Consider the following 16,643-nt stretch of genomic DNA (forward strand, 5'->3'; position numbering starts at 1 on the left):
ATTACAGGCCTGAGGCAGTAACAGGCTTGGAGCTGCTTTTTCTTTGTCTTCCCTAGTCTCACAGGCTGGGTGTGTCCCTTGCTCCATTTTTTTTCCAACCACATCTAGCTCTTCAAGATTACAATTCTGGTTGTTGTCCTCAACCTAAAAATAGGTTTTGAAAAAGAGTGGTCTAGACTGGGATGCAATCTTGGCCTCTAAACTGAGTATTATCCCTGAGACCTTGTGCATATCATTGGAATTAAACATTTTGTTAAGAATTAACAGAATGTTGCACAACGTGAAGAATGTAATCAATAATTAATGTCACTGAATTGTACGTACGTGTAGAAATTGAATTGGTGAATGTTCTGCTGTCTATTCTCTATAACAGAAAATCAAATAAATTTTTAAAAAAGAATGAATGATCACCATGCCAATGAATGCGCATAACAACATGGGCACCACAACGAAGTGAACAGCTACAAAGACGGAACAGTGTCTTCCTTTTCCCTTCATTTCCACCTCCTAAGATAGCAGCAGAGACCCACGGTAGCATTTAAATTTCTGGCAGTCTGCTAGTGGGTCGTTTTCCTGTATGGATTCGGTCACTCGGTCAAGAGAATTATTACCTTAAACACTTTTTTAAAAAAGAGATTCTCTGTTGGTTCCTTAATATACTGACTAGTCTAAGAAGCTAGAGGGAAAGGTTAGGTCATAACATAAAATTACAAAGCACTCTGAATTTTCTTTAACTCCTCATACTCACTCTTGAAAGATCAGGTAATTCCTTGATGCTATCTCAGTCGGAATCGACTCGATGGCACTGGGGGTTTTATCTCAAGAAGATTGAGGCTATGAAGGGAAACAGAAGTCGGGTCTCTTTATCTTGCTCCCTGGCCAGGTTTGAGTACTGGCCTGTCTACCTGCTTTCCAGCCTGACCTCAGGCTTAAGTTTCAGAAATGGATGGAAGTTCTGGGATGAGAACCCGTAGTTAAGCATTGTCCATACAACGGGACACAGAACAGTTTTCCATTTCTTGCTAAGATGTAAGCACGGTTATGACTTCTCAGACTATCTGGCGTATCAACACTCAAGAGTAAGAACATAATTCGCCCAAGACTTGATTTTTGAGACTTCTCCCCTTTTAGATGATCTTCGACACTTCTTCCTTGCCCTGTGTTCTCACAGCTCTAGGTACTGGGATTACTAGTTTCACAGATGAAACACGGCAAAACTCTTAAGAGCAGTTTCAAACAGGTTTTTTGGCTAGTGATCCAATTATGCATTCTTAAAATGCAGTATTCTTTTGATTCCGGACAAGGTGGATAATGTCAGCTCTTCAGGGCCTAAGCCTTACCTCTCAGCATCCTGCCAACCTACTGTCCATTTTATTTTCTTCTAAAGCTATTCTGAATAACACTGGCTGATAAGAATCTTTGGGTCGGTGGGATTAATAACTAGACTTTTCTCTTTCTGGTTGTGCCATCCATTACATGTTTCTTTTAGTTTCCAAATAAGGTACTAAGAATAAGCCTAAAACCTAATTGTTTTAAATGTCAGTAAGAAAGAAAAGCTTTCCTACATGTTTAGACAAATTTTAAGAAATAATGCTAAGAATGACTTGTTTTTATAACACCTGCCTAAACACTCCTCCCTCGGGGGCAGTGATTATTAAGGGGAGTTGTTGTTAGGGGCTGTTGCGTCAATTCCCAATAGGACAGAGTAGAACTGCTCCACGGGGTTCGAAGGAGCGGCTGGTGGATTCGAACTGCTAACCTTTTGGTTAGCAGCTGTAGCTCTTAACCGCTGTGCCATCAGGGCTCCAAGGAATGGTATGGGGAATATTTATGAGTCTCACCCAGGGGAATTTTTCAATCTACACATTCCCCCTCCACAAATATTTTGATATATTCCTTCTTCTCTCCCTAGAACCAATGCTATAGCGACTCTTGGCTATACTATACCATGCACCTTTGTAAGGGGTAAGGAAAGAAATGACAACTCTTGTTTTAGACTTATCAGTGGATAGTTCCAATTTGAATTCTACAAAAATATGAGAAGACATTTAGTTTAAATTAACATTATTTATTCTTAGATTATCCCTCTTAGTCCTGCATGCATTGTTAGCACAAAAAATTGAACTTATATCACAACCTCCTTTGAAGAAGTGAGAGTAGGTACTCAATCACCATCTGAAGTTTCTTCATGATGGCCCAAGAATGCCAGACCTTGGTAACACTGTCAGTAACCTACACAATGTTCAATAGAAAAATCTACCAAATATCCTCTGTTTAATGTAAACAAGGCAGGAGGCAAAACAGAGTATTACAGTAACACTATTTTACAGGGCCCAGAAATATGATTATCTATCATGTTTGAACACTGAGTGTCAAAGTGACATGCAGTTTGATTTATTCTACGACCCAAAATATAATTACCATATAATTTGTGGTTTTGGTACTTCACTGTAACTTCATTACCTATGAATGTCATAATCAAATGATAGCTATAAAGTAATGCAATAATTTATGGAAATATGTTGCCATGAATTTATGAAGTAATTCTATAATTTGTGCCCTGTAAAATTAAGTGTAACAATCTTTACACTAGCAACAGTGTAAGCAAGCTAAGGATTTTGGTCCTTTTTTATATATATATATGTACATATATATACATACACAATAATGTACAAAAAAAAGCTATGAATCCACTCATAGCTTCCATATTGCACAGACAGGTACATTGTGAGAATATTACACAGTTATGACGTGAGTACTACAATGATAATTGGCTAAGGACAAATCTGAGTTCTATCAAGTAGAGAATGTGGCTCAAAGACTGTTAAAAGACCAAAAAAAAAAAAAAAAAATGCATCCCTATTTATACAAATGTGAAGAAAAGCTGAGCTCCCTCTGGAACTTGTTATACTGATCACTTGTTGAGGTGGTACTTTCCACCCAACACGGCTTTACAAGCACTGAGTGATGGAAATATTCAGCTTCCCAGAGATAGTGAGAAAAAGACTAGTGATGTAGTCTAACATTTCACTAACAAATCCAATTCACTGTGAGAACCTGTACTGGTTCTAGGTCTGAACTAAAGAGGAAAAGAAAAAAAAAAAAAAGCCATAAGAAACTCTTTTTATAAGAGAAATTTAAAAAAAAAAAAAAAAAACTTTAGCTAATTAAAGAGCAAAATCATTACAATAACTTAGGACAATTATGTTTTCAGAAGCAGCATACACTCAAAAAATACAAGGGTTAAAGCTTTTCTGGGCTTGGTTTATGGATTAGCTACAAGGTTCCACTGTGAAATCAAGGATAAAATGTATTTTTGGCTTGAGAGGTCACATCATTGCTATCACACCTAGTGAGCACTATGTGAAAACATTAAGAAATATCTAACATCTCTTAATGCGTTATTGTAGATACATCATATCAGAGGAGACAAGCACACCTGAAAACGGAGATGCTGCCGTGTTCCTTGTATGAACCGATCAATAAACACAGCAAACCGAATAATGCTTTCCCACCATTAAAATCATCTAAAGAAAATCATGCACAAAGTAACCATCTCCCACTTTTGTTTTTCATTGTCTTGCTTAATAAGTTTCTTATAGTGTGCTAACAAAGATTTGCGTTAAAATAAAAATTTAGTCTTTTTGTTGTTTAAATAGTGGTAAGCATTCTAGAGCTGAGAATATTCCTAATCTTTTGATATTTTGTTCTTAATAAAAAGCAAAAACTATAAAATAAATCAGAAAAACAAATATTTCAAAATTAGCAGACAGGTATAAGCCATGCTCCTATGCACATGCCACATGATGTATGTATGCAAACACGCTACAGAGAGCAAGTTCTCAGAAGGGGCAGTGACAGTTCCTTCCAAGATGGAAAGTTTGATATTCTGCTCCCCCAGTTACCAGTAAATGGAAAGATAAGGGGGAAAGTGCTGCTGCTTAATATTTCAACTTAAAAAAAAAAAAAAAGCTTAAAAGCAACATTTGAGTGATAAGCATCACTTAAATAAAGAATAAACAACGATCTAGCAACCACCATTTTGTGAATCAAGTTCAAGCATGCTGTGCACAGCACAGCTTTGTTAAACTACCCCACATTCCTACATATATATCCATTCACATACATACCCAATTTACCAAAATCCTTTAACATGTCAACCGGACATTTAAAAGACTTGTGTTTTTCACTTTTAGAATCATTTAAAACAAACGACTGAACAAAATTAAAAAAAAAAAAAAAATGTAAACATCAGAAGGCCATTGGCATTTCGACTGCAGCCCGTTATCAGTCAGTTCCCTGCCTAGACATTACCATGGGTTTCACTAAGAAAATCAAATTATAAAGCAATTTTCAGACAGAGAGAGGGAAAAAAAGGTTCTCAACCCAATACATGTTAATTAGCTTAAAAAAAAAAAATACTATTTTAGCAAACACTATTGATGACGAGCATAAATTCAACGTTGTTGCAAAAATGACACAGTTTAAATAAGCTGGGACCCACACATGAAAATAATCACTAACATGGCTATATGCACAAAAGAGTAAAAGAACGTTTTTTTAAAAATACATATATGAATCTAGAACTTCTTTACCATATTAAATTGTTATTCTTAGAAAAGCTGAAGTAAGTTAATGGTGCTCTACACATTTTTGTCCTGGGTTATCAACTCCTATAAATCAACTCATTTCATTTGAAGGTTCCTAAGTTGTACCTTTTTCTAATTTACAATTTTTTTTCATATTTTGTTTAATAAGAATTCTGACCTTAAAAAGTTATAAAATTAGCGATTTTTTTTTTTTGCTACTCATTAATCCAAAGAATGTAAGCATTTGAGTCCCAGAGAATGTCAAAATGCCTTGCTACCTAACAGGATATTAAAATAACAGAAATATCAAAGTCATGACATCAGAAATTTTGCAGCTTTTCACACAGTCATTAGAAATGCTTATTTCCTGAAGTTCCTTTGATTGTATCCTAGATTCAAGGACGTGCAATTTTATATAATGAACCATTATGACAAAGCCAATGAAAACACTGTAGAACATTTTACCGAGAATGTCCATTCAGTAGGTTCTTAATGGTTCTGTCCAGTTTACAGCAATGCTTCATTTAAAAAGGCTTTTTATCTTCTCTTGCCTGGATGGAACGGAGTCTTTTTTGACGAAATGGGCACAATAGTTCTGTCCCTCTGGTTACTTGAAAGACGCTACCTATGGTGCGGAGGAGGCATGGTACTTTACAAATGCAATTGCCGCCAGCTCCTTGCAAAACTCTTCTAACACGATCACGCCCTCCAGCAATGTGATGTGGTCAACACTGGCAAAGAAAAGGCAGACCGTACGTCAGTTCAAGATACCAGCAGATCATTCCGTTTTGGTGAAATTTTAAAGACTGACTTACATAGGACCTTCAGGTTCCAGACCAAGTAATCGCTTTCTGACCAACAGAAGTTTGGGAGTAAAGTCTTGAATACGCTGGATTCGAACCATAAGGTCTCCAACAACCTGTGTCACAGAGACAAAAGGAATTCAGTTTCTGAAATCAAACATAGGAATTTTCGGGATAAAGAAACTTCATTCTCTAATACTAAATAAACAATGTCAGCTGTCACCATGGGCTCACATCTATTCCTTTATACAAAAGAACAAATTTTCCTTTCTTTTTCACATTCTAGAAACTAGCCCACAAGGCATAATAATAACTTTTGAACAACAGGTATGATAGTTTTCATCACATGACACTATCTACATACAATGCGTTTAAAATGTCAGCTGTACAGGTTCATCAAGCCTAGAGAATATAACAGAACTAACAACTCACCCTGACGATTACAGAGAACAGAGATCTACAGCCAGAAGCGAGGTTCACGTAAGGATCCAAAAGGTACTCGTGTATGTGTGGATGAGGGAAGAGAGAAAGTCTAGATAACACCGAGGTTACTTGTAAATTTACGTCATACGGCTATGGAGGGGTTAAAAAGAAAAAAAGACGTTTGATGTTATTTATAATGTATATATCTGTGCATTTAATTTACCATTTCAACTTGTCTTTCAAGGGAAGGAGAATCTACCACTGTATTCCTACCTCTACACGCTTTTCTACAATGAAAGGATCCACAACTCAGTTAGCTCTAACCATCCTAGCCAAAGTATCATAGTCCTAAGACCCTGGTGGCGTAGCAGCTAAGAGCTGCAGCTGCTAACCTAAAACGTCAGCAGTTGGAATCCACCAGGCGCCCCCTGGAAACTCTACGGGGCAGTTCTACTCTGTCCTAGAGTCGCTATGAGTCGGAATCCACTCAGTGGCAATGGGTTAACGGGTTATGCATATAAACAGAGAAAACAAGCACACAGCTTATACAATCAGCATCTTTTTTTCTGTAGGTTGCTTTAATTAATGCAACAGTTCAAGAGGTCATCAAAAATGCAAGTCTATGCTCTAAATCTTTCTTATCGATTCATGAACACAGATTTTTCAAAAGAAGAGAAACTATCCCTGAGTCACTCATTCAAAATCAAGCCTTAGGATAAATGAGATGAGAAATATATTCCTAGCAGAGGAGAGTTTGAAGAGCATATTCTCTTTCTGGAAAATATCTGCAATGGAACAGCTTTCTCTAAGACTCAGCTCAGTAACAAATACTGAATCCACATTATATTGTATTTTAGATACAAAAGAAACATTACAAAAATAAGAATGCATTTGATAAAGAAGGTGGACAAAATAATTTAAAATACGACTTAAATACAGAATTGCCCAGGACTCTTCATTTCAGGTGGTGCAGTGGTCAAGAGCTCAGCTGCTAACCAAAAGGTTGGCAGTTCGAATATGGCAGCCTCTCCTTGGAAACCCAATAAGGGCAGTTCTGCTCTGTCCTATAAGGTTGATATGAGTTGGAATTGACTTGACAGCAATGGGTTTGGTTTTGGGTTTTTCTTGATTTCAGGTAGTTCAGATTTTTAGGTCACTAAATTCTGCCACTCAAAGGTGCTTAGGCAAATAAGTCAACAAAATTTGGCTTTAAACAAGGATATATTATCACTTAAACTTTGCATTCTCTCTCTACATGGCATTACTCTGGACTTCAGTGTTATTTTAACATACGTCTATGACTTTTTTTTTTTTTTTAAAGAAATTTAAGACTGACTTGGATTATTTCTCGATGTTGTGAAAATGAAAAGAAATTTCAGCAAGGTAGAAACTGTTTCACTATTCTCTGAAATGGTCTCTATTTCATATTGGTAGTAACTTTAAAACAAGCTGGCCTTTTGGGGGGCTGCTAATAGTATGTGTTCATATCTATTATTTTGGATCCCTTTATTTTGTACTTGATATAGTATTCACATATTCAAGGAAATATTTCTCTGACATGTCTGGCCCATTTTTTTGACTGAGCTTACACTGAATATAAAGTCTGAATTTTGAAGCAAACTTTGACTTAAAAGCATATTGATGTCACCAGCAAACTCAGTCTCAATCCTTCTACTCAAGGTCAAATATGAGGATGGTCAAGGTAAAATTTAAATAAAATCTTTAAAAATCCCAACAGCTTGATGTTCTCTGTTAGTTGTTGTTATGCTGTTGAGTCGGTTCCGACTCATAGCGACTTTGTGTACAACAGAATGAAACCCTGCCTGGTCCTGCGCCATCCTTATAATCATTGTTATGTTTGAGCCCATTGTTGCAGCCACTGTATCAATCCACTCTCAATGAGATGTTCTCTGAAATGTCTAATACCTGTGCTTAAACAATAATTTGTATCTTTTAAAATATTTTAAAGTGCTTACTTCATTTAATTCTTACAAGCAAATCTAGGTAGAAGGTTAGAACAAATAATACCAAGTTCACTCTAACAATAAGAAAATGAGACAGATAAGTGGCCAAATGACTTGCCCAAGTTCAAATTCTTCAGTACCAGGGTGGGGACAAGAACTTGGGTCTCCTGACCATTTTCCTGGTATTCTTTACATTCTGCTATCGATTTAGCATTTTACTATCTTTTTAAAATCACTACAGTTACAAGCAATACTAAATGTTGGTGTTGATAAAGTCTTTTTTACAATTAACACTGTGATAATACAAAGATTTCATGAATTCTTGATGCCATGCCTTTTCAATTGCATATGCAGAAATTAGCTACTTTACTAATTATCTATAATAAATGCTTACTCTCAACCTGGTTATCCTTATCCTGTTAGGAATTAAAAAAAAAAAAAAAACTGCAAGCACTGTCACCAGAAAAAACATTTAGGAAGAAATAAAATGAAACTAAGCCAAACATGCTGAGCACCCAGGGACTTGGGTATTACCTTTGAGATCGGATCATAAAACGTCCTTATCAGAAAAGGCTTGGAAAACCAAGGATTTTAAAGACAAGAGGTTTGAGACTGGGCTCCGTGGCTTACTGGCTATAAATCACGTAACAAATTAACAATTTCTGATTTACAAAGTGAGAATACTAGGAAGCAGCCTTGCCTACCATACAGGCTTATAGGAAGAATGACTGAAACACTGTGCTGTGAAATGCTGCTATCTGGTGAAATAAAAAGAATTTTAAGCATTTTGGTATATTCTGTCCTCAATGTATACTTTTGTGTCAGTGCTCAATAAACTAAACAACAACAACAAAAAGCTACAGTGTGATGAAGGTTCAGAGAGAGTCTTTCAGTTCAATTCAAACACTACTTCTAAAATTTCTGTCTAAAAAAGATCCAAAAGCACTAAAAAGTGCTTCTGGTCAAATTTCTGAAGATTACTGACTTGATACTGATTGTTAATACCTTCTGTTAGCTTAATAATCAGATTCAAAGTAAGCCTAGCCAAGCCATACAACAAACAAAATAAACTGCTGAATCCCAGCCACCTAGGAAGTTTACACAGCCATGATGTCTAGACCATTGCACCTACAATGTTGTTATTGTTGCATGCCTTCAAGTTGATTCCAACTCATACCAAAAAAAAAAAAAAAACCAAACTCTTTGTCTTTGAGTTGATGACGACTCACAGTGACCCTACAGGAAAGAAAAGAACTGCCCCATAGGGTTTCGGAACTGTAATCTTTACGGAAGCAGACTGACATGAGGAGTGGCTGGTGAGTTCCAACTGCCAACTTTTTAGTTAGCAGCTAAGCTCTTAACCACTACGTCTGTCACCTGGGCTCCTCCCCGACTCATAGTGACCCTATATGACAGAGCAGAACTGCCCCACTGGGTTTCTGAAGCTCTAATCTGGTTATTGAACATGGCCTGCTTATGGAGTACATTTCTTTTATAATTCCCCATGCCTTCATAAATATTTAGCTAACATGCTAAAGGAGAACAAGTACTTTAACATACAATTTTAAAATTAACTCCAAATTGGTTAACTTAAAATAATCTCCATGCTGAAGCAAGTATTATGCCAGGACATTTTATTTATATCCCCAAGTTTTAGGCATTTCAGAGTTCCATCATACTTTTTTTGTCAATGAGAGGAAGAGAGAGGGATTCTATAAGTTCAAATTCATTTCTCTGATAGTCAATGACATACTAACACATTGGCTAGTGGTGATTTTTTACCCTCCTTTGAGTAAATAAACTAACCTTTTTTATTTCACCTCCCCTTTATGAAAGTGAGTGTCATTCACAAGTTCTCTGTCTGAAGAAGGTTTGTCTAATACTCTGTTCTAAAATATTAATGTGTTAAAGATTCAGTTTGAAATGACATTTCAGGTCTTCTGAATTGAACTTAACAAGGTCTACTGTATCAATACATGTACTGACTGTACTCACTAAAAGGCTTTATAAGTTACTCATAAAAGGAAAACACTCCACCTCCAGAAAGTGTTAAGGATAGTAAGACAATGGCCTATAATAAGAAGTAAAACAATACAATTTTCTAACAGCTGTCAGGCAAAATAAACACTTTCAATATAGTAAATGCATCAGAAACCCACCAGTTGCTGGCAATTAAGTTTTACGAAAAAGTAATCTAGTGGAAAAACTACTAAAACAATAAAATTATGTTACTGGAGATCTAAGCTAGGACTTGAAACGAACACATGGCGAATGGTAACAAAATAATACAAAAATTAGTATTTTAAAACTTACTACCTGATCAAGAATTCTTCCCATTCTGTCAAATAGAACTTTCAAAAAATGACCTTCAAAGAAAGCTGCTTCTAAGTTGCACTTATCCAATGCTTTTGGAGATCCCGGCCATTCCCATCTTACGCAGATAGCACAGTAGTCCCGGAACTAGGGGAAAAAGGCATTTGCATCATTAAAGAACTTAAAAAAAAAAATTGGTATTAAATAGACAGGATTTCCTCAAGTAGGCATGTACAAAGTCATTTAAGTGCTGAGTGTGTGCTATGTGTGAGGTGCCTTGGGAAAGGGGAAGAGAAGGATCACATGATGCCCTGACTAGTAACTAATAGGATACCCTGATGGAAAAGGGTAGTATTTTAATTTACCAAACTACCTCTTTAATTACTGTGTGTATGCCCTTTCTTTTAGAGGAAGTTAACCCCTCATTTATTTTCATCTCAGATTTAAAGTACATTTAAAAAGCAAAATAAATCCTATTTAAGTTTATTCTAAAGGGTTACATATAATAAAAACCCGTTGCTGTTGAGTGGATTCCAACTCATGGCAACCCTAGCCCCATAGCTTCCAAGGAGTGCCTGGTGGACTTACACTGCCGACCTTAAGTCAGCAGACGTAGCTCTTAACCACTACACCACCAGGGTTTCCAGAATAGATACACAATAACTGAGAAAGCGAGCTTGACTTCACTATAATGCATGTATACTAGGCATGCCGACGTTACAGGATAAAACAGTGCTGCTCAAAGAGTGGTCCGAGGACCAGTGCTGGTTTCCAAACTGTTTGCTATTGTCCACGATGAGATGAGTACAAAAACCAAGAATAAGCATTTATAAACTTTTACAGCTATTTGACTGAGTAACTTTACATCCGCCGAATCTAATAATCAAATAACTGGAGTTTGTATTTTGTTGTTTTTTTTATCGTTTTCCTTTTATTAGTAGCTGATTTTCCTTGTATTTTGCAAAAGTATTGGTTTGTGACAGATTGGAAATAATAAAAAATTGATCCTTCACTACAGATAGTCTATCATTGGGATAAATAACATGGATTTTCATAAGCAAAAAAAAAAAAAACAAAAAACTCGAGGAGTAAAAATGAATTTTAAGTCTTCCCAAACATGTGATTTCCTTAAATGTAGGCAAAAGAAACTCAGAGCACTGTTTTCTTCCATATTCTTTCTCTCTTCAAGTTTTCCTTACGAAATAAAGCAAAATAACTTTGACCACTTTAATTTGGAAATCATAAGAAATTAAAGCAGAACATATTCTCATTATGAAGCACTAACCTCAAATTTTAAAAGAAAAATATATTTAAAAAAATTAAGAGCCAATTTCTTCAATATATTGTAAGTTTTAAACTGTCTGGCTTTCAATAGATAATTTTCTTTAGAAAGCCATGTCCTTATTTTTAATAAAGCATTTTTACGTTAACACCTTTGAAATTCTGGCCTAGAAGTCGTAATTTAAAAAAAATTTTTTATCCTTTTTGTCTATTTTATAATTTTTCCGAAATGATCATAATAATTGCATTTGTAATGAGAAACCAGAAATGAGAGAAACTTTATAGAGTGAAGAAAAGCAGTTTAAAAATTAAATCGGTACTGAGAGGTATTATTCCCTTTACGCTATTGCTATGTGAACGTTACTTACTACTACCCTATTAGTTATTCATGTGATAATGTGGACTTGAACTCAAGTTTAAAGTATTATGAATTAACTACAGATATAAGCAAACTGGAAACCCGGATGGAGTAGTGGTTAAGCGCTACATCTGCTAACCAAACGATCAACAGTCTGAATCCACTAGGTGCTCCTTGAAAACTGTATGGGTAGTTCTACTCTGTCCTTCTGTTCTATGGGGTCGCTATGAGTCGGAAACAACTCAACAGCAATGGGTTTTTATAAGCAAATTAATCATACATATTATTATGCCTCAATCCAAAGGATTTAAATGCAAAATAACTGTATTTTTCCAATTTGAGACAGAAAGATTAGTGGTTGCCTGGGGCTGGGGAAGAACAGGGAGTGGGGAGTGACAGCTTCATGAACACAGGGTTCTTTTTTGGGGTGATGAAAATGTTCTGAAATTAGGTAGTGGTGATGGCTGCAAACATTGTGAATACACTAAAAATCACCAAATTATAAACTTTGAAAATAATTAAAATGATGAATTTTTATCTTAATACAATTTTAAAAAAAGGGAGAGGGATAGTTTACAGTGTAAAATGCTATCAAGAGGAAAGAGGACTGAGACAAAGCTGTTTCATTCAGTAACTAAGAGGGGACGTTCGAGACAGCAGTTTCCACAAGGCAGAAAAGCCAGAATGCAGGGGATGACAGGCTGACTGAGAGATGGGCAGAAGACAGTACCTATACATTTCTCTTTGGATACGAATGGTGGTGAAGAAGGTGAAAGGGTAATAGCCTGAGAACTGTGTGCAAGAGTACTGGGTAGAATTATCGAGAAGTCATGCTTTGGATCTGCAGGAGAAAGGGCCCAGGGGAGACATCATTAAAAATGCAAAACAAAGAAAGAGAGCCGAAAGAAACCTTGAGACAGACCTGCACAGTTACTGAATTACAGACAGAGTAGGGTCATGTGCAGAGAAAAAGTAGTGGGAGAGGAAGTCAGGTCGTGAAGAGAAAGGAACGAGTTTGGAGAAATGACTTACAGAATGTGACAAGGTATGAAGGTGTGTACCCATTCTCATTAAATTTAATTTCAACAAAGTAGTTACTTCGCTCACCTGCCTGTGAGCATCTCGGAGGTAGGTGTCATATCCGGTGCCCTCAACATGGTAGGATGACTTTGCTTCATCCGGTACCAGACAGAGAAAACTGAAATGAAAACAAATCCATGATGAATAAGATAATGAATACTGTAACAATTCAATCATATTTCTATACATATTCCAGTATCTAGTGATATCTTAAGTGTAGCGGTCTGTTAAAGCAAGCGGAAACTGGAAAAATAAAACTGTATATTATTAAGTACAGTTAAGTACCTATCCTGAATCAGTATAATTCACTGAGTAAAAACTCATTATTTTAAATGTTTTATTATAAACTAATTCATTTCACTTAAAGTGGGAGTAAGCCGAAGTAAGATTTTTTTTTCTCTTTATATTACTGCAAAATGGCGGATTGCCATGATATTTGTTAATCTCAGGAAATTGGCTTTTAAGTAATTAAACTGGAGATTTTTATGTAGCCTAATTGTGCATCTTGAGTCACATGCCATTTTCTCTAAAGTCATCTGCCAGAACCAGGTATGTCAGTGACAGCTCTGCATGGGAAGAGCAAGAAGAAAATGACCACCGCAGGTGCACTTCAAAAAAAACTTCACAGCACAAAGTGAACAAAAAGAAATAGCCCTGTGCTTAGCATACGTGCGTACGTGTTTAGTAAGCACGATCTGTCAGATTGGCAATTCTCAATGTTGCTCCTGTTGGGAAGTACTTATAACTGAGTTGTTTATTTTTAAAGTGGGGCACTTTGAGGGTTTGTTTCACCACTGCTCTTCATTCTTTTTCTATACTAAGTAGCGCTTTTCTCTTTTGGTATCGATTGTTGGCCCCAGGCTGTCCTGGCTGCATAAGCATGACAGGAAGCTGACCTAATCTTTAGATTAAAGAAGAGAAGACCTCTACAGAGTTCATGATATATATGTGTGTAACAATCTAAAGGCAGAGCTATTTTATATTACAAAAATATGTAAAAGATGAAAGTCCTATTTATATACCAACTCACCTATTGACAATTTTATGGACTTCAGTCTTCCCGTCCGTTTTGGGGTGGTCTGGAGTAGCAGGAGGCGAAGAGCTAAGCCACTCCTGATTTGACAAAGTGCTATCTGCTGCAATGTCAGTGAACAACGGATCCTCTTCCAGATCTCTACGATCCAATTAATGATGTATAAAAAACTCATTTTACTATGACATTTTCTAAACCAAAAGAATCTCTGCTATTGTCTTAGATAGCACTACATCATTTTGCTAATATAAAAAGAAAAAAAAATTAAAGAATTTATATTTATAGTCTATCAACAAAATTAAGATTTTGTACTAAGGCTGAAAATAGGAATATACCAATTTTGTTGGGTTTAATGAACAGATAATATCATTCTAAATTTAAAAAAGATGGTAGGTAGTATCAGGGCATGTAAATTTTATTTTTAAAAACTTTTAAACTGTTAGTGATTTGGTTGTTTGCTTTAAGAATGGCGGAGAGCCGTAAGAGGAGAGAGAATGTTACAACGCTATATGAAATGCTCAACTGTCAGAGTCTGATAAAAACTTACACCGCTCCTGCGATCAATCCATTCTCCACCACATCTTTATCTTCTGGGCACAAAGGCTTATATTCTGTATAATTTCTTTCTTCAAGATTTCTTAAGACCAAGTTGTAAAGAATGTGCTCATTGGGTTTTTGTAAAAGATGTTCAAACATTCTTAATGTCATGATGCTTATCTGAAACCAAAAACAGTAAAAGCTAACCAAAAAGTATCTTTAAACAAGTTAATCTTCCCATTCTATACTATGCTTTTGAGTTTTACAGCCACGTGAAAAAAGGGAAAGGCTGTAGTTAAACATCACAAATATGTTAATAAGTCCAATTCTAAATCATTACATAGCTTACCTCGTCGGATATGTGATCACAGTGCTCAATTAATCTATGTCTTAAAGGATGTCTACTAATTTCTGCCAGAGTTTCTGGTCCCCTCTGTTCTCCAAGGATAAAAAACACCATTTCTTGAAGCAAAACATCAGAGGTGACTTGCCGGACGATGCGATGAAGCAGAGCAGTTGATGTCAGAATGCCTATCTCAGAACTGAGCACGAGAAACAGGTACTTAGTAGGTAAAAATAACATGAACACAGTAATTTTTTTTTTTTAAGGAAGAGGCCACTCACGTTTGCATTAACTGGGGCTCCATGACACCAATGAAAAACCTTTCATGGACAGCTTTGGCCAGAGCAACAGCAGCAGTCTAGAATACAGGATGGACATCATTACTTTGTTTTTTTAAGTGGAAAAAAAGAGATTAATCTGTGGTATTAAGACGTTTGCACTGCCCATCTGAATTAATGTGGAAAGGTAAAATTTCCCTCTTGACCATCTGGCTGATGGCATAAAAACCTAGATTAGCTACTGGGTCCTTTACATTTTATCTAAATTTCCAGGAATAAGAGGAACAGGATAAAAACTATTATCGTTTATCATCTTAGTGTATTAACACCTCCCCAAAGATGAGAAAGAGAGGGAGGCCAGTGTTACCTCATAAAGCACTCTACCATACTTACAGAAATATAAAAGGACAGAACTTGAACTTTGACTCGCTCTAGAGTTGTAATACACACACACATACAAAAAGTTTGGTTTGTTTGCTTGCTCGTTAGTTTATCTTACTAACTGTGCTATCTTCAATTAGACATTTAAGATGTATTCGGGGAGACAAATGAAAGATTCAAATTTTACTTAGCAGACATTTACGTTTTAAAATGACCAATAAGCAACAACAAAAATATTCCAACCTTTTGTGCTTCTTTAATGAGCTGATCACAATAATCAAACCAGGAAAGAAATGAAATTAAGGCTCGTTTTCCTGGAAATGCTGAAGCATCTTCTTTATGACTATAGGAGTCTAAGCTGTAGGACATGGAAGAAAATGCAAAGTCCAAAGTTATCCAAAAACATTAACCCAGGATGTACGACAAAATGAATACGCGTGAATGAACTTGCGTAGTATGATATATTCACAAGGGCAATGCTCAATGACAGACAAAAGAGAGTTTTATAAAAGAAAGCCAAAGGTAACAAGAAACTTTTAAAATAAAAGCTGTGAATAACTTTCACTCATTAAGTGGGAAGAGGGAAACGAAAGCATAATGGAGCTGCAGAAGAAAAATAAGCCATTTAGACAACTCCTCATATTCCCGTTATAAATTATCAAGTAACCGCAATGAAAAGGCCGAGGCGCTCAGAACAGGAAGGTAAAGGAGGAGGCGCAAGAAGGAACAATGACTGAATGGTCTGCTTCTCTTCCTGGCTTAAAATGCAATACAGTGGAAATGGTAACAACTGGGTCTGCCCTACAGATGCTGACAGAAGATAGGGCAGAAAAACAAGTAAAAAACACCGAAATAGCATCAAAAAGTTATGTGGCAAAATATTAGACTGTATATAGGGGGCAGGACAATGGGTGATCTTATTTATGCTGCTTTATACATTTTAATAACTTGTGAAAAACCTGCAATAATCATGTTTTCCTATGAGAATCAAGGCGGGAGGGGGACCCTAACAGGTGGGTAGAAAAGATGAATGAATGAAATAGAAGGAGAGATGCTATAAAATCAGGGCACAAAACATGAGACTGCCCTTGGGGCTGAGGGAATTCTTTATAAGAAAGGAGAGCCTTTCTTTTGGAGCTTTTCGTTTTTAATAAAATCCAGGTAAAGTTATCGGTATTAATGTGTAAGCCCTTAAAAATTGATCACTAAAATGGACAAAATGAAGAGTAGCTTAACTACCTAACAGTTGGATTGTTTCCA

General features: G+C 36.1%; 1 protein-coding gene across 4 annotated transcripts in view; it reads right to left on the reverse strand.

Moving 5' to 3' along the window:
• Positions 1-2,047: 2,047 nt before the first annotated feature.
• The window catches only part of FHIP2A (FHF complex subunit HOOK interacting protein 2A), a 33,367-nt gene continuing 18,771 nt past the window's right edge, over positions 2,048-16,643 (reverse strand). The window contains exons 8-17 of one of the 4 annotated variants that reach the window (XM_064269270.1): positions 15,627-15,741; positions 15,006-15,082; positions 14,731-14,923; positions 14,392-14,561; positions 13,842-13,985; positions 12,764-12,929; positions 10,096-10,239; positions 5,825-5,965; positions 5,405-5,508; positions 2,048-5,320 (exon numbers count right to left, since the gene is read on the reverse strand). In XM_064269270.1, the coding sequence (XP_064125340.1) occupies positions 5,215-5,320; positions 5,405-5,508; positions 5,825-5,965; positions 10,096-10,239; positions 12,764-12,929; positions 13,842-13,985; positions 14,392-14,561; positions 14,731-14,923; positions 15,006-15,082; positions 15,627-15,741 (1,360 nt within the window). In that variant the 3' untranslated portion in view covers positions 2,048-5,214. The remainder of the gene's footprint in view (positions 5,321-5,404; positions 5,509-5,824; positions 5,966-10,095; positions 10,240-12,763; positions 12,930-13,841; positions 13,986-14,391; positions 14,562-14,730; positions 14,924-15,005; positions 15,083-15,626; positions 15,742-16,643) is intronic. The other 3 variants (XM_064269271.1, XM_064269272.1, XM_064269273.1) reach the window with 3 other exon arrangements.

This window comes from Loxodonta africana, chromosome 16, assembly GCF_030014295.1.
Source record: "Loxodonta africana isolate mLoxAfr1 chromosome 16, mLoxAfr1.hap2, whole genome shotgun sequence".
Lineage (NCBI taxonomy): Eukaryota > Metazoa > Chordata > Mammalia > Proboscidea > Elephantidae > Loxodonta > Loxodonta africana.